At 40.2% G+C, this 18,117-nt stretch overlaps 3 protein-coding genes across 3 annotated transcripts in view; all 3 read left to right on the top strand.

Moving 5' to 3' along the window:
- Nucleotides 1-18,117, top strand: part of LOC126403715 (serine/threonine-protein phosphatase PP1-beta catalytic subunit) — a 659,813-nt gene that overhangs the window by 493,840 nt on the left and 147,856 nt on the right. The window lies entirely within an intron of this gene.
- c17h11orf68 (chromosome 17 C11orf68 homolog) overlaps nucleotides 1-18,117 on the top strand; it is a 616,176-nt gene that overhangs the window by 493,846 nt on the left and 104,213 nt on the right. The window lies entirely within an intron of this gene.
- On the top strand, nucleotides 7,880-16,731 carry LOC126403720 (cerebellin-1-like). The gene is made up of 4 exons (XM_050066452.1): nucleotides 7,880-8,015; nucleotides 10,312-11,037; nucleotides 14,158-14,277; nucleotides 16,199-16,731. Exons 2-4 carry the CDS (start codon nucleotides 10,732-10,734, stop codon nucleotides 16,394-16,396), a joined length of 624 nt encoding a protein of 207 aa, XP_049922409.1. The 5' UTR covers nucleotides 7,880-8,015; nucleotides 10,312-10,731; the 3' UTR covers nucleotides 16,397-16,731.

The following is an 18,117-nucleotide window of genomic DNA, read 5'->3' as shown; positions in this document are numbered from 1 at the left end:
ATCCTTTGCAAAGTATGAGTGTTTCTCCTTTTCTTTATTCCAAAATGCTGATGATATTACACTGCCTGTCTCTCCAGAGACCTGTGGTGTCATATGTGATTCATTTGTCTGTGCTCTCTCTGAAGGCAGGTGATCGTCAGGGTAACTGGGAACACCTGAGGGTGGTAGCCGTGGCTCTGGCTGGCTCTCCACTCTGCTGTTGTTGCAGCTGCTGCAGCTTCCCTGTTCTCACTTTATTCTCATGCACATTTAAAACACCTACCGTTTTTTTCCCCGTTAAAGGGTTTTTTGGGGGGAGTTTTTCCTTATCCGCTGTGAGGGTCCAAAGGACAGAGGGATGTTGTATGTTGTAACGCCCTGTGAGGCAAATTGTGATTTGTGATATTGGGCTTTATAAATAAAATTGATTGATTGAAACTGATTGACCTACACACACATATTTTCCATTCATGCACCACACAAGCTACTGGCACCACTGATTTACACACTTTTAATCCTTAGTTTACTTCTTAAATTGGTTGAATTTATGTTAATATGGTCATTTGTCTCTCCCTTGCATGCTGTGGTGTCACAGGGTGGAAAACTTTAAGTCTGGATGTCCTTGTTTTTATTCATGTTAGACAAAAAGTTGAATTAGCATTCTTTGAACAAACCACAGAGAAAAATTGTGTTCTTTTCTTCTTTTTTTTTAAATATCTGAAAAGATCAAACTGGGTTTCAGTAGTAATTATATCACTGAGTCAAATCTAATCAAAGTAACAAACAATTTCCTGCTCTCGGCCAATCACATTCACAGCGCAATTTAAATTTTCCTAAAAACTTACTATGATCTTGATCACACTACTCTTTAACATCAACTTGATAAATGAGACTAAGGCCTCTGCACTTCAGTGGTTTATGTTTTTTACCAAACATTCTCGCCTGTAGTTGGTTAGGCCTCTACTTTCCATGCCTTGACATGTGGCGTCCCTCAGGGGTCAATACTGGGTCCAATACTTTTCTCAGTTCACTATATTTATGAAGGTTGGACAAAGTCATGTTCTTTCAAGTGAGATTAAGTCTTTGCAACGGAGTGTCAGTGACTCAAGTCTAAGTCCTGAACTTTGTGTTTCAAGTCCTAAGCAAGTCTTTTTCTGTCATATTTCTATCCTTCTGGTACAAAGAGGTTGGTTACTGTTGACTGACAGTAAACTGTCAGGAAAATGAAGAACTGATTCTCTGAACATTTTTTAGACCATAATTTTTTGCCTTTGCACTTGGGGAGTTTATCAAATTCATTCCAACTCAAAAGACTGATGTTGAAGCCTCAAGCTACACTTAACTAATGTATTTTATCTGAACTCATAAAGCTCAGATGCAAGAACTAAACTGATACAGTGGTTATTTCAAAGTTAGTGGACATATAAACTATACTTTTAAATATAAGGGTTGTCACTTAATGTAGGACATGATATGAACATTTCCAAGTTTTTTCAGGATACACCAATACTGAAAGGAGTTAATGATCAAGGACACAGTGTTTCTTGTATGAAGATTGCAACTCTTACTCACTCATTTCTGAGCAGTAATTAATCATGCCATGAATCATATCATTGCTAAGTATGTAGTGTTTACACTGTGCCCTGACCTACAGTTGATCCTCACGTGTTTAATGTTGCACCACACCTGTGTGGTTTTGAGGTTGGACAATCAAAACAAAACACACATCCGAACAAGTTCACCCTCTATACATCCCTCTAAAACACATGAAAGCCAACAGAGTTTGGCACATTCTCTCAGTTATGAAATTCTGAATGTCACAACATTTTGTTATTAATATTTATTCGCAGAACTCACCAACATTTTTAGATTTCTCCCTGGTATTCCAAACCTGTGACAATACTGCTAACTTATTTTGCCATAGTTTTGAGGGAAATGTAATCGCTGCCTGATATATGTTCAGTTGTATTGTTTGTTTTTTTGTTTGTTTGTTTGTTGCCGGTGGACTCTAGTGATGTCTGCGTTGTGCAGATATAAAGAGGCCCAGACCGTGATCTCCTTTTATTCCTCTCCTGACAGCAAGTGGCAAAAACAAAATTCTCTGTCATACACAACCAAACCTTACTTTTCCTCTTACTGCCTGTGCCTATTCTTCTACATGAAGACCATATAAAGAAATCCAGCACACTAAGATGGCATACTGTAGCCTGAATGCATTTTACATTTGTGGAATATAATTTGTGGAACAGTTTGTCAACTGTAAGCTGATAATTTAAACACAATGAGATTTAATTAGCGCTGGAATGTACCACAGCCTTACCCTACACTTAACTAATGTAGGCAATTTCGCCCAGCTCATAAAACTCAGACAAAAGAACCAAACAGACACACTGGTTATCTTTTTAGTGAGCAAAATATCCAAAATGTTTTTTATAAATTAAAAGGCTGTCACTTTATTTAGGATATGATGTGAACATGAACTCCTACTGAATTATTTCTGAGCAGTAATCATGTCTTTCCTTTGTACGATGCACCTGCATCAGATCCAGATCTGCTGTTGGACCACACCTATGTGGATTTTAGGCTGAACAGTTAAAGCATTCATTGGAACAAGCTCACCAGTTCCTTTGCAACAAATTAAGGTTTAAGGGAAATTGAGGGAACATTTTTAAGCCATGTTGTCCCTCTTCATCTGTCCTTTGTAAAGTATGAGAGGCCGTTTACACGTTGCCGGCTATTTTCATAAACGGACATTTCACCGTCTCCGTTTTCAAAAAGATCTTCGTTTACACTTACCTGTGTATATATACACAAGAGCATGCCAAACCTGTAGGTGGCAGTGTAACGAGAAGCTCAAGCCTTCCATGTATCCATTGTCACCATAGCAACATAGGTCGCACTTTTGACACAGGCGCAAGTTCCAGCGCATACTGCGACGTCGGCTGCCTATAACTCCGTTTATCTCCGTTTATCTCAGTTTACATGCAAACGCGCAACCGGAGTTTTCCAAAATCTCCACTCTGGCCGGAGTTTTTAGAAAGACTCGTTTTCAGAGGAGAAATCTCTGTTTGTGTGTAAACGAAGGGCACAAACGAAGGAAGATGTCTCCGTTTATCAAAATCACCGTGTACGTGTAAACGGCCTCTGAGTGTTTTCCCTTTTTGTAACCACAATGCTGATGATATTACACTGCCTGTCTCTCTCATCTTGTGTTCTATGTGATTCATTTGTCTGTGCTCTCTCTGAAGGCAGGTGATCATCAGGGTAACTGGGAACACCTGAGGGTGGTAGCCGTGGCTCTGGCTGGCTCTCCACTCTGCTGTTGTTGCAGCTGCTGCAGCTTCCCTGTTTTCACTTTGTTCTCATGCACATTCAGAACACCGACACAGACATATTTTCCACTAATGCACCACACAAGCTACTGACACCACTGATTTCCACACTCCCCACTTCTTAAATTGGTTGAATTTATGTTAAAATGGTAATTTTCTCTCCCTTCTGGCCCAAAGCATGCTGTGGTGTCACAGGGTTGAAAACTCTAAGCCTGGACATCCTTGTTTTTATTCATGTTAGACAAAAAGTTGAAATAGCGTTGGGGGAAAATGATGGGGAAAAATTGTGTAAGTCTCCATCTTTAAAATATTTAAGAAGATCAACTTGGGTGTCAGATATAATTATATCACTGAGTCAAAGCTAATCAAAGTTACCAGCCATTTCCTGCTCTCGGCCACAACATTTTTCCTCTTTGTTTAATTTGTACCAACACGGCAAGACAGTGCTAACATATTCAAACTTAAGGGTACAGCAACTTCTATTTTCTGTTAAGCATGAGGCACTCACTCTGTCATGTGTCTCACTCATACCTGTCCCCACAAAACAAGGACAGGTAGGAACCAGTTAGCTCATAACCAAGGGAACACAATGACTGTACTAAAACACAGCACATGAAAATACAAATGAAACAACATACAAAGTACTATAAATGACAATGAAAAATTTTTTTACCAGTAACTAAATAATGCTGAATCTACTACTACTTAAATATAATTAATGTACCCATTAATAAATAACACAGTAACTTAAGTAATAAAAATAACCCAAAAATATAATGTGTGCAGTAATCACACTACTCTTTAACATCAACTGCACATCACTGGTTAATCTTTTTTTACCAAACATGCTCGCTTGTAGCTGGTTTGACCTCTACTTTCCATGCTTTGACATGTGGGGTCCCTCAGGGCTCAATACTGGGCCCAGTTCTTTTCTCAGTTTACTGTATTTGTGAAGGTTGGACAAAGTCCTGTTCTTTCAAGTGAGATTAAGTCTTTGCAACAGAGTCACAAGACATGTCTAAATCCTGAACTTTGTGTCTCTCTTTTTTTTTGTCACATTTCCATCCTTCTGGTACAATGAGAGGTTGCAGTCGACTGACTTTAGAGAAGTCATCAGATTCATGATTCGGGTTTTAAAGGGATAGTGCACCCAAAAATGAAATTCACCCATCATCTACTCACCCATATGCTGAGGGAGGCTAAGGTGAAGTTTTAGAGTCCTCACAACACTTGCAGAGATCCAAGGGGAGAGGGGGTAGCAACACAACTCCACCTAATGGAGGCTTACCGCGCCCCAGATTGAAACGTCCAAAAACACATAATTGAAACCACAAAATATCTCCATACTACCCTACGCTTAACTGTGTATTTTAACTGAATGTATAAAGCTCAGGTGCAAGAACTTAACTGGGACAGGTTATTTCATAGTTATAGATAGATATAAAAATATTCTTGTAAATATAAGGGCTTTCATTCTATGTAGGATTTCAGTTAGTAATTAATGATCATAAAAATCCAGTGTTTCTTTGTATGAAGATTGAAACTCCTACTCACTCATTTCTGAGCAGTAATTAATCCTGTCATTACTCATGTCATTGTAAAGAATGTAGTGCCCTGACCTCATTTGATCCTCACGTGCTTAATATTGCACCACACGTGAGGATGGACAATTAGAATGAAACACTCATCCAAACAAGCTCACCAGTTTCTTTGCAACAAATCATGTGGGTTTTCCCCTTTATTTTGTTCCTATTTATCTTACCTCTACAAAGTATGAGCAGTTGTTTCCTTTTTAATTTAAAAAATGCTGATGATATTCTATTGCCTATCCAACACATTCTCATCCCAACTCAGAAAATAATGTTGCTTTGTCAGTGGCCTTTCACGTATAAATCTAACGTGCTAGGTACCCTTCTGCTTCTGTTGTTGATGTCCTGTGACACCATGTCAATTTACGCTTGTAACATGCATTGTGTCTTTTCAAAATACACTTCTGTTTACACAGGAAATGTACAGTTTCTGCGTTTTTAATGCATACAGTCTTTTTCAAAATACAAGTACAATGGGGCACTGAGTGGCTCACCTTGTGCAACAGGTGTCCCATGTGCAGGGGCTATGTCCTTGCTGCAGCGGCGGGGGTTAGGTTTTGACCTGTAGCCCTTTGCTGCACGTCATCCCCCCTCTATTCCCACTTTCATGTTACCACTGTCCTGTCGAGTAAAGGCCAAAAAAGCTCACAAAAACAATCTTCGAAAAAAACAAAAATGATTACAAAGTAGGTAAAACACAGTGTTTTTACGTTTATTCCCTTGTGCAACAAAAGCATGTGTTTGGGTTTAGCCAACATTCTCACTTGTAGCTGGATAGGCCTCTACTTTCTATGCCTTTACATGTGGGGTCCCTCAGGAGTAAATACTGGGCCCAGTCCTTTTCTCAGTTTACTATACTTTTGAAGGTTGGACAAAATCATTGTCTCTTAAGTCAGATGTAAATCTTAAGTCCCAAGTCATGTCTAAGTCCTGAACTTTGTGTTTCAAGTCCTAAGCAAGTCTTTTTTTGGTCATATTTCCATCTCTCTTATACAGTGAGGTTGGTTGCTGTCGACTGATTCAAAGTACACTGTCAGGAAAATGAAGAACTGATTCTCTGAAAACTTTTTATACCATAATTTTTTGCCTTTGCGCTTGGGGAGTATATCAAATTCATTCCAGCTCAAAAGACTGATGTTGAAGCCATACTCTACACTTAATTAATGTATTTCATCTGAACTCATAAAGCTCAGACACAAGAACTAAACTGATACAGTGGTTATTTCATAATTAGCGGACATATAAAATATACTTTTAAATATAAAGGCTGTCACTTAATGTAGGACATGATATGAACATTTTCAACTTTTTTCAGAATAAACCAATACTGAAAGGAGTTAATGATCAAGGAATTTCAAGTATGTAGTGTTTACACTGTGCCCTGACCTCATTTGATCCTCACGTGCTTAATGTTGCACCACACCTGTGTGGTTTTGAGGTTGGACAATTAAAACAAAACACAATAAAAGGCAACAGAGTTTAGCGCATCCTTTTAGTTATTAAATGCTGAATGTCACAACATTTTATTATTATTATTATTATTTATTCGGCCCCTCAGAACTCACCAAGATTTTTAGATTTCTATCTAGTATTCCAAACCTGTGTCGATACTGCTAACTTTTTCTGCCATAGTTTTGAGGGAAATGTAATCACTGCCTGGATTATGTTCAGTGTTTTTGTTTGTTTGTTTGTTGCCTGTGGACTCTGGTGATGTCTGCATTGTGCAGATTTAAAGAGGCCCAAATGGTGGATATCTTAAGAGGCGATCTCCGTTTATTCCTCTCCTGACAGCAAGTGGCAAAAACAAAAATCCTGCGTCATACATAACCGTACAAACTTGATCCCCTACAGAAATTAAGCGACACAAGATTATGTTAGCATAAAATTAACTTTTAAACATATTACAAGAGCAATGTCACTTACCTCTCCCACAGAGCACAACAGCAAAAGGGTAGAGGTGAGGCAGGAGACACCCCTTGACATGCGGGGTATCCCATACACACATACTCACTTACAGTACCCAGCGGGGCAGCCCTCCCCCTCTCTGCTCCAACACTGACTGACAGCTGACTCCGCTCATAGCACTCATAGCACTGGCGATCTGAACCGGTCAGTGGCGAAAAAAAGCACTTTTAATGCGCAAACTTATACGGGACGCATTTGCCCCTGTTACCGTTTTAGCTCGTTTAGCGGCTCCGGTTGCATCCGCCTCCCTCAATACTGAACCAGTTTTAAAACGAGTTGTACCTATGAATCATACGCACACATACACATGGGGAAATAGGGCCCAGGTTGAAAAATACCAAAGTTGTCCTTTAATATTACATATGTATGTTTGACTTTTCTTTGTGTTTAGTTTTAGGTGACCAAAGCACTTTGGTTAAAGTTAAAGCCTTCTCTTCATATCACTTTTTAATTTTTCAGTGTTAAAACAAGAAAATGATCTCTCCCAAATCTTAAGTGCTTTGAGTGCCTTAAACCGCTTACTTTTATTTTTAATGCTTCAAGCAAATATTGTATAAAGGACCAGATATTGTTGGGAACAACAGTGAGCAATTTGCAAACATTGCAAAAATATGTGTTCGCAACACAAATGTTTTGTATTTATTTATCCACCCAGACCTATCATTTCCAAATCATACAACCAAATTTAACCAATCCTTTGCATATGAACAGTTTTTTTTTCAAACCTGTGACACTTGAACAAAAGTCAGAGCTTTTTGGGAGCCAGCAAAACATGCTGATCAAACTAAATTCTCACCATTTCCTCACAGAAAGGATTTAAAGCAGTTTGCAGCCTTTCAGCTCTGCCACCCAGGCTTTGATACGTGAGGTAAAAAAAAAAAAAAAGGATGGAGGAAGAAGGAGGGGAAACAGTACAGTAGGGGGCCGAGGAGCCGTGAGAACAGAAGGACCGCGTTGCTCGTGATGTGATTAAACGTCTGCTCGAACACAGGGGTTTCCTGGAATAGAGGGAGAGAGAGATGGGAGAGGAGAGGGAGAGGAAAAGATAAAGCTGAAGGTAACGGGAGAACAGGGCTCTTGGGATGCTCCAACTTTACTGATGACAGCTGGTTTTTGTAAGACGCTGCAGAGCCAAGGCTGAGAATAAGAGGTAGGTGTTTTACAGGCAAAGATTGTTAACAAAATTTCCGTTTGCATGTTGCAAGGGTCATTTTTGTAAAAAAGGTTGTACTTTTTAATGCTGGGGATGCTGGTTAGACACTAATTATAGGGATTTCTTTGAGATTTCGTCTTTATTTTTCACTAAACTGTAGTTTTATTCCACAAAATGTTGACTTTTAAGAAATATGTAAGCATTTATCTAAGGGTAATGCTCTCCTGCAGAAAATAAAAACTCAGCTGCTGTGTGAATTATGGTATTTTACTACTCAACAACTCACATAATGCTTGAGCTAATATCATTATATATTTATTAATAGCATGTGTTCATGGGGGATTGTGTAAAGGAATTCAAGTGCAGAGATTTAACTGGAAAGGTGCAGGGGGAGAGCGGGAGGGAATGTTTACCCACAGATGGCCTCTCAGTGGTGGGATTGTGATAGTCCGCTATCCCCCCTCCTGAGTCCAGCTGGCACTCACGCGCCCTCTTCCTGGCCAAAACATTACCTCATCACTTTTTTTCTGCTATTTATTTTCCTCTTCAGCATAATCATTTTCCTCTTAATATCCACTGCTGTTGCCTTACTCATGTTACTCTTCTTTTGATTGTTCTATTTTGTCTTTGTGGACCTGTCTTACAAATTGCTTCATTGTTCATATCAAAGCTCAATTTCTTCAAGTGCAATGGTACTAAAAGTGATCAGTTTCCATTTCTGTCACCATTAAGCGGTTGTTGCCAGATTTTGAAGTGAATTTACTGTCTGTTCGTTTTGAATCTCATTTTTCATACCAGAGAGTCAAGAATAAGTGGTGATCTTACACAGAATAGACAGTATACATGATCACATACCCACATTTGGCAAACATATTCATACACCCATGGATGGATTACTGAACAGGCCTATGGGGCACAGGCCTGGGGGCCCAAAGTGTCAGGGCCCCTCCCCTGCCCTTCACCTGCAAAATGTCACTTGAAGAGACACATACTGACCAGGAAGAGGCTCAAAATAACTACAGAGACGTAAAGAAACTACTAAAAGTCTCTAAATGACCACAAAGAGTTACAAAATAACTACAAAAAGATTTGAGATGGCCACTAAAGCCCTGTTTCTGTGCCCTGCTTTTTTTTCCGTTTCCACTGTGAAAAGTTGTGGATGGTACCGATGGAACCATTTTTGGTCCCCCCTCTGTTGGGGTACCTAGCACACAGATCTGGTACTAAAAGGTGGAGCTGTGAACACTGCAGTCTTTGATTGGTCAATAGAGGACGGTCACTCTGCTCAGGGCTGAGTTGTGGCTGGTTTTGAGGCTCATGTAACCACTGTTCATTTAGTGGAGAGTTTTATTAGTGAACTGCAACTATAAAATGAAAGGATGTTTTGCTGCCTCTCACAGCAGCTGGAGTTGACGACGTGAATCCATCAGCACACTTTAAATTTCAATGTGACAACTTTGACCATGACTTTAGTTTTTTATGACATGCACTTTTAGTGATGAGTGGATCTTCAAGCGTTTATATATTAATTTCGACTGGGACAGCATATATCCCAATCCTCACTTGGAAAAGTCTTGTTCCTGTGGGCTTCGGCAACACTAAACACCTGAGTTTGCCTGTGAAGGACTAAATGCACAAACCTGCTATTTTTAAATATCCCATGGAGAGAGACTCTCACTGCAGCCTGTTCTATTTTGTTCTGAAAATGTCGGCGTGCAGCCTCGGTCTGTGGACGATAAACAAGGTGCAGACTTCAATCTGTGTCACCGGTGATGAGGAAATACAGTGAGTGCTGGACGGAGCAGTGAGTGACAACAACTCCGCCCACATTTAAGGGTATTGTTTGCAGTGGAAACGCTAGTGTCTAGGTACCATGTCTGAAGGGTTACTGTTGGTTCCAAAGGTACTATACTGAAAGTGCTTGGTGGAAACAGGGCTAATGAGACACGTAAACAAAAGAGAGATGTGTAACAACGACAGAGAGATGCAAAACAACAAAAAAAGAGAGGTGTGTAGGAGAGGTGGTGTGGCCCTCTGCAGGTCTGGGCCCAGTGGCCTAATGTTTGATAATCTGCCCATGCATACACCCATATTTTAATCTTAGTTGTTAAATATGCATCACTCTCCAGAAATGTGTACTGTGAATTCGGTATTATCTGAATGACTCTTCCAATCAAACAGTCCTCAAAAATTCTCTGGAATAATGAACATAGAAAAGTGTCTTAAGTCACACCATTGTTTTTAAATATGCAAAATGTTCATGTGCAAAAAATGTGTTTACATCTTGACACAGGCCTGAAGTCTCAACAGCCTCCAAACCAGTTTGAACTTTGTTTGGCTGATGGCCATTTTGCTGGGTGTGAGAAGCTGGATAACTTCCAACTATACCTATAAGGACTTACTGTCTGCTGTTATGGGAAGCTGCCGCCTTGGTGCCAACTAACAGCCCTCCCCGAAGCGACTCCATCTCCACCCAGCGTTGGCAGAACTGTCAGTTGAGGATTACTTGAATCATTTAACGTCCCATGAGATGCAAGAAATCCTTGGTTGAAGTCTTTCCAGGTGAAACTATGATCCTGTTGCTAAAGTAGGGTGTTTTTCAAGAAGACACATTCTCGCTGACGATTTGTGGTGGCCATATTGTCACTGCACAGGGAGTAACAACACCTACAAATCCCCCAAAACACCCGTAGGTCGCTCTCATTTTGGAACTATGCCCTGCCCATCTCCTCCCTCTCCGCCCTACCTTGCTTCCCGCTCAGTCTTTATCATTGGACTTATGCTTCTGGTCCATTGGGGGCCACTGGAGGTCAGTTGCCAGAATGACACAGAGCCAATCGTGTTGGAGGGAAAGTGTTTGGTGGTATGCGACTCCACCCCCTCTGCAGAGCCATCGGGTAACGCTCTCGGCATGTCTGTGAGGTCAGGGACCGGTCGAGTGGCGTTTTCAGCCATCCGAAACACCAACCATGAACCCTCAGAGATGAGCAACCGCACCATGACCATCTACTTTGACCAGGTGGGTTTGTGTGGTTTATGAACGACCCCAAAATTGGTTTCACAACCATTTAAGAAGCAAAAAGTAGAGGGTTTACCATTCCATAATGCGTATCAGTGATCATTCAATAGAGCAGGGTCACTCAAATACAAGTCTTTTAGGAATATTGCTCCCAAAAACAACATAAATTGTATACAGGAGGCTCTCTATGGCCCTAGAAAAGGCTTTCTATTAAATGGCGTCAAGAGTGGAGCCCCAGTAAAATGAAAGCATGTTAGTGCAAATCAGAGGCCAAACAAAAGACAGCAAATCATGAAACAACATGAAACATGAAACTAAAAATTCCTGTACAGCATTATCGAAATCTATCCATTCATGGTACAAATCCAAACAATTGTGTTCGCAATACCATTGCTAAGCAAGGCATGTCTTTCGTTTGGCCTCCATCGAAGTCTGTTTGCCAATGGCAAGTGGAGGGTATATGCAGAAATACGGAACGTACCTACCTCCCTCTATTTCTGTCTGTTTAGAATATACCCAACTATCGGCCAAAAAAGTCATTAGAATATGATACAGAACATCTAAACATCCACTTCCTCTTCAATAACCTACCCATCTACCTAGTGGTACACCCACCTCCTCAACTACCACTGCACCACTGCTGTTTGCACCCCACTCTCCTTAGTGTCATTCAATAGTTCTAAAAGTGAATTTACTATGTGCTCGAAACACGTGTCTGTATCAAAGTAAGAAATGGCATTCATTCATTGCGTCTGTAAGCATTGAACTTAGGGTGCTAAAGGTGCAACGACCAGGCAGAAACGCCATGTACGTCAACAAGTTTGCTTTGGTGCAATGTGAAAATGCTGATTCAATTGATTTTACATTAATTTTGCAGGTGGCTTGATATGACGGCTTGAGCTGGTGAGGTTTTTTGGTTGAAAATTGATGTTTTGTGTCGTAGTGGCATTTCACCACTCGTCAGAACCACTGTTTCATTGCAAGTAAAGCGTCTCATTCTTTCCCCCAGGTACAATAAACTTTTAACATTTTACTAATTCTTGAACATGATCTTCTCAGTCAGTCTTTATCAGCATCTACTAATTTTGAACAAACCTTTTACCATTTATAATTCATGATTTTAACACTGACGTTGCTCTTGCTAACTCTGGCTACTATGGGTCCTAATTAAATTGTATTTCAGTCTGATTGAGTATGTGGGCTAGAGATGTTCTACAGATAAACCTTAGCTTCACCAAGTAGCAAGGCAAAGTGTGCCTTTGTTTATCAAGTCAATAGACAAGAATATGTTTTACCTTATTCAACACGTCAGCATCTGCTTCAGCCATCTGCTCAGAACCTTGTTTATGTCCCAGCCTCGCCATTTTGGTTAATCTAAGTGGCATCATAATAAAAGGTGCGTCCTACTGGTCAGTGATTGGTCTTTACTTCTGACTTTAGAAATGAAAAACTAGGGAAGCTGTTTTCAAATTTCTTCTGAATTATGCAAGAAAATTGTTTTCTGAATATGCTGATAGCAATGCACAGGCTGCACAGCTGAAACACATTGTAACACATGGTTAATGTTGTGAAGTGGTTGCGGTTGGGTTTAGGCAACGCAACTTAGCCCAGGCTGTTCTCATGCACTGTTTGTGTGTTGTCTTATGGAAAGTAACGCACCAAAATTCATACATATTCTACGTAAACCTAAGACAGTTATTCAGTCATAACCCATGTATTTTGGAAGGCTGCGATAACATAACCAATGCGCTCCACGTACAGAGGCAGGTTGGGGTGATGGGTCACAAAACAGGATTTTCTCCCAGGAGTCAAGTGTAAACTTTGCGTGAACTTTGTGTTATTTTAAGGTATGTCATCATCGTGTTTCTTTCCCTTAGCCTAAACCACGTTTACTTGCCTAAACCTAACCTCCATAACTTAATTACATAACTCTATCATAACTACAATCACCATGCGTAAATTGCGTAACATTATATTTAAACATAGACCTTTGGTTCCACATTGGACAGGAACTGCGGTCTTCTGGGTGAAAGTCCAGTTTTGTTTTATCCATCCAACTCCCCTCACTCCTGTTCTACACAGAGTTGTTTACTCTTAATACTACGTCTGTTGCTCTCAGTGTCGAGTGTTGCCATGGATGGGATTCAATTGGAGTTGGTTGAAAGCCTAGTGCGTCTCAAAGGCTGCCTTTGGTGTCGATATAACATGCTGAGGGACGTGACAAAGCGGCAGTATGTGACTCTATGGGAATAAGAGCAGGCTGTTCTACATTTTATATTTGCAATGCATTGTGTAAACAGCCCTTGAAATCCAGGAGGGAAAGAAGGAGTCATGTCATCATTAAAATCCCTGTAATCTTCAGTTTGTAGTTGACTCAAGCTCAAGTTGTTGAGAGAATTTACAAAATCACAAAATCTCAACCTCATGGTGGCGCTAGAGGAAAATTCAGGAAGTCTTTAGAGTCATTATAATTTATTCTTATGGTACCAGGAACATCTGTACATAATTTCCAGTCCATCCAGAAGTTGCTGAGTCTTTCCATTTAAAGCAAAGAGGTGGACCGTCAGTGCCTCTTGCTACGGTCACTAAATAGACTTGATTACTTACCAGCATTGCTCACACAGAGAATATATTGTCTTACTGTCGGTAAATGCTTTCAATAGCAGTTATTAGGATCTGAGCCTTTGCCAGTATGTGAGTCAGTGTTGTCACATGTTGGATGTTAGCATACACCAGGTCACAGGCACTGCATGTGTCACTTTTTAATTGGTGTTTATTCATAAACTCATTCTGAAACTTTCCCTCAATACCGATCCTGGGTGGTGATGCTAAGTTATTGTGAGCAATGTCTTTGAGCTCTGAAAGAAGACCAATAAAAATTAATGAAGCACAAATCAGACAAATAATGATTCACTCTGTCTGGTTTGTGTCCTGCAGGTGGTGTACTCAAATGTCCTGCCAGAGCACCTTGTTCATACCCCCCTCTCAGGTCCATCATATCCTGGCCATCATTTAGTGCTGAACCTCCCCAAATGATAGCATTTGAAATGTAATACTAATTAGTAGTTTGCTTAGTGCCTGGTTGTCCCATTCTCTCTCTTCATCTCCTCTTCTTCTCAGATCCTAGTAAATGTTGGCAGCCATTTTGATCCAGCAAGGAGCATCTTCGTGGCACCTAGAAAAGGAGTCTACAGTTTCAGCTTTCATGTTGTCAAAGTTTACAACCGGCAGACGATACAAGTAAGAACACCTGCTTTTGGGAAGTATGTTTCGGATGTTTCGGATAGTTTAATTTTAGGCCACTTAAAGAAATGGCACAAGATATTGCTTATTTTGAGTAATTAGCTGGCTAGACAATAAAACAGGGGGTCACAGCTAGCCTGGCTCCGTTTAAAAGTTAAAAAAAAATCTTCCAACCAGCACCTCTAAAGCTCACTAATCTTTTAAATGTTTTTTAAAAATCTGGATTAAACAAATGTGTTATGACGTGTTAATTAGTGAACATGGGAGGTGCTAATGGGCAAATTTTGTTGCCTTTGGACAATGGGCTTAGTGCACCTATGATGCACACATGGGTGCATGCACACATTTAAGTTGTGGTTCGTTTCAAAGGTAATGTAACCACTGGTGATGCGGCGCGACCCACCAGTGGGTCGTGCAGTTTAGGTAAGCTTGTTAGAAAATATCAGGGGTTTCAGGTGGGCTGGTAGAAACGCAACATTCTGAGTAAGTTATTAACAATTTACAGAAACATTGTGCAATAGTCCACCTTCCACCTGACATATATAAATCTTTCCAGTCAGAATTTCCATTAAAAATGTTTCCCACTGAGAATATTTAGGCCTAACATCATGTCCTAACAGCAAGCAAGCGTCTCTCAAGCGCTCACAAAGCAAAGTATTGCTGAAAAGTAACAACATGCTGTATTTACTTACTACTGTTTACAACTGGCAACACCTACATTATTTTCCATTGCTATGGCAGGCCCGAAGTGTAGCTACTGGTGCCCACCACTAATTTGAGATGTATTATGTTCTGAAGCTGGACCTACATTCTCGCTATCAATGCTGCTTAGCTAGCTAGCAGTAGTAGTAACCAACCTGTTAGCTAGCCCGGTGTGGGCGTGGGCCTGGTTTTATTATTGTTTAACTAAGGTTCCAGCCTCATAAACTTATACCATTTAAGCTGATCCAAAAAAATGAAGGGATGTTTTGCTACCTTTTTATCTTTACGAGATAACAGTTAGCTAAAGACTAAGAAAAAAATAATTCACTGTGTCGTTCAAAGGCTGGGGGCAGCTACAAATATTTGAGGTGGAATGTTTTCTTGCATATTACTCAATGCGTAAGTTGATGTGAATCAGTCATCACACTTCAAATGTCAGTATGACAACTTTGACCATTCCTTTTGTTTTTATTGGTTTAAGCACTACACGTGTGCTTTGGACTGAGCTGGCTAGCGGTTTCTAGTCTTTAAGCTATGCTAATGGTGGCGTGGGGGTGGCGAGGAAAGTTGCTGTTGCAACAACGCCACCTGGGGAATTGCACCCAAGGAAGTTATTAGTACTGCTTAGGCTACTAAGATCAAGCACGTTGAAATGAATCCACAGGTACAGAGATAACCGTTAACTAACACAGTGCAATGTAAAGCGAAAATGTCATTAACACCAGGATTTCCTCAAAAACTAATCAATGTGAACAAACTAATAATCAGTCATTTCACCATTCGTTAGTTCATGTAGAAATAGAACGCTCTGTTACTTTGAACAACAGTGCTCTCATTTCAGTGTAGCATGTCAGATTGGATTCACGAACGCACCCTTAGTTGTTGGCTCGACCACATAGCTGTTATGGCAGCTGCTTAAAAAACTTGTACCATTTAATTAATAGTTGACATTTCAATGAATCCATTGTGGATTAAAATTGTTAGTTGACATCTAAATTAATCCTCTTTGGATTATGAAAATTCTGTAGCCAACGGGTAAACAAAACCTTTCTACAACTGCTTAACTAAATGATTAACTATAGTATCGGTTGTTGAGCTAAAAACAGATTTATTTATTTTTTTATGAAATTCAAGCCTTTAACAGAATTTTAACAACTGTATAGCGACCTCTAGCCATAATGTCTTTCCTCTCCAACTCCTCACCCAACTTTCCCAGGTGAGTTTGGTTCTCAACGGCTGGCCGGTGATTTCAGCCTTCGCAGGTGATCAGGATGTGACCCGGGAAGCTGCCACCAATGCTGGGCTGGTGATGATGGAGCGAGGGGACAAGGCTTACCTCAAACTGGAGAGGGGAAACCTGATGGGAGGGTGGAAATACTCCACATTCTCCGGGTTTCTGGTGTTCCCCTTGTAGGTTAAGGTTGAGGTTGGCGTACGTTTTGTCGTAGTCGAGGTATAGATAAATAATGTTATTTGACAGAATAAAGGAGGCATTCATGGAAACATATTGAATTAAATCCAACTGCTTTGATGCATCTTTGTATGTGTCAGATGAATTGGTGAATTCACTCAGCACCAAATAATTCTGAATGTAATTTCCATTTCCATTGCACTGTAATGGCTCACTGTTGTCCGATTGTAATGTGTTGTCTGTACTTGCTTACACCAGGTGTCAGCCTGTCGGAGGTTTGTGATTTTCCTTTAATGCATGAAATACAGCGTAGAAAATATTCGTGGCAATAAAGGAAATTATTGTGTCTACTCTCTGCCTCGTACCAAATCTATCTATCAGCTGAAGGCAACATTTTATGGTGTTATGATACCCTACCAGTCGGCCATACAGCAGCCACCATGGCAGTATGATACATAGATGAGACATGGTTGGTAACGATGTAATATAAGGAGCAGGAAAATCTATCTAAGGCGGATGGGAGAGTTGGTGGATGGATCCAACAAATCCTGGACTTTCACCTAGGAGGCCAGTGTTTGCTTCCCATTGAGCCAAAAAAATTATGTTTTTTTTTCCAAACGTAGAAAGGATGGCAGAAGAGATACCTACACACCAGTACAACTGGGCTGGACAGCCACAAAAAAGGGTCACAGGCTGAGATCAATGCAAAAATGTCAATTTATTCAGAACATCCGTGCACAAAAAGAAAGGTGCTCAAGGTGCAACAAATATCAAAAGTGATTCAGTCCTTGACTATGATTGGTGCTGATATTCAAACACAATGTATGATAGCAGAACATATACAAATGTACAAAAAACACAACTATACAGAAAGAAAGGAAAGAAAATGGACAGGTCATTGTGATTTGGTCGTCAGGCCTCTGCTCCTCAGAGTTGATCTTATCTAATTGGTGGCACCAGCTGACTGATTCAGCCCAGTTGTATTGATGAGCAGGTATCTTCTCTGCTGTCCTTTCTTGGTTGTCCATTGCACCAACGGACCCAAGATAAACTTTTTTTGTTGGCCTAAGTAGGCGCAGACAGTAGGCCTACACCTCACCATGTGCTCTCCGTCATTGGTAGTGTCCCGAAATGTCAACAGCAGACACAGAAGGATACCTAGCGGCATAATATTTAGATGTTGAATGGGCAACATGTGACGACTTGGTATGAGAACGCTGTAAAGAATGCAGCTTTACAGCTCGTTGTGGTGGTGAGATTAAGTCATGTGACCGTGGCACAGTTTGTTTACAGCCTAATGTTGCTTTTTACCTCTGGCGATGGCATTTAGGCTTCAAAAATCATAGAAGTGGTTTTAATTTGTGAAGATTATCCTGCTGAACAAAATGTGTAGGTATCATAAATGTTTGTTTTGCACAGAGCTTATTTTCTGCAATAATCCTACATCCAATGGGAAAATCCCATTGGCTTTTTGAAGAGGTAATTAGGGTGATGCTAACTTCCGATTTGGCTCACAGAAAAATGTCATCCCTGAGGCACTCTATACACACTTTAGACATGTATGGATAATATATGCATTGGAAAATGGGAACTGTTACGTGGGAAAAAATAATGTATAGATTTTTTTTTTCTTTGATTAAATGAAGGCATTGAAAAATGAAATGACCTGGTAACAGTATAAAATGAATTAAGTACAAATTTATTTTAGCCTATCAACTTAATTA

The sequence above is a fragment of the Epinephelus moara genome, chromosome 17 (assembly GCF_006386435.1).
Source record: "Epinephelus moara isolate mb chromosome 17, YSFRI_EMoa_1.0, whole genome shotgun sequence".
Taxonomy (NCBI): Eukaryota; Metazoa; Chordata; class Actinopteri; order Perciformes; family Serranidae; genus Epinephelus; species Epinephelus moara.
This window is presented reverse-complemented; position numbering and strand designations above follow the sequence as displayed.

What these genes read in the sequence shown, in the direction of transcription:
- LOC126403720 (XM_050066452.1), top strand. Translation starts at nt 10,732, where the DNA reads ATGCCCTGCCCATCTCCTCCCTCTCCGCCCTACCTTGCTTCCCGCTCA. An exon ending in TGACCATCTACTTTGACCAG is followed by an intron (nt 11,038 to 14,157) that starts GTGGGTTTGTGT and finishes TCTTCTTCTCAG; the next exon opens with ATCCTAGTAAATGTTGGCAG. An exon ending in ACAACCGGCAGACGATACAA is followed by an intron (nt 14,278 to 16,198) that starts GTAAGAACACCT and finishes CAACTTTCCCAG; the next exon opens with GTGAGTTTGGTTCTCAACGG.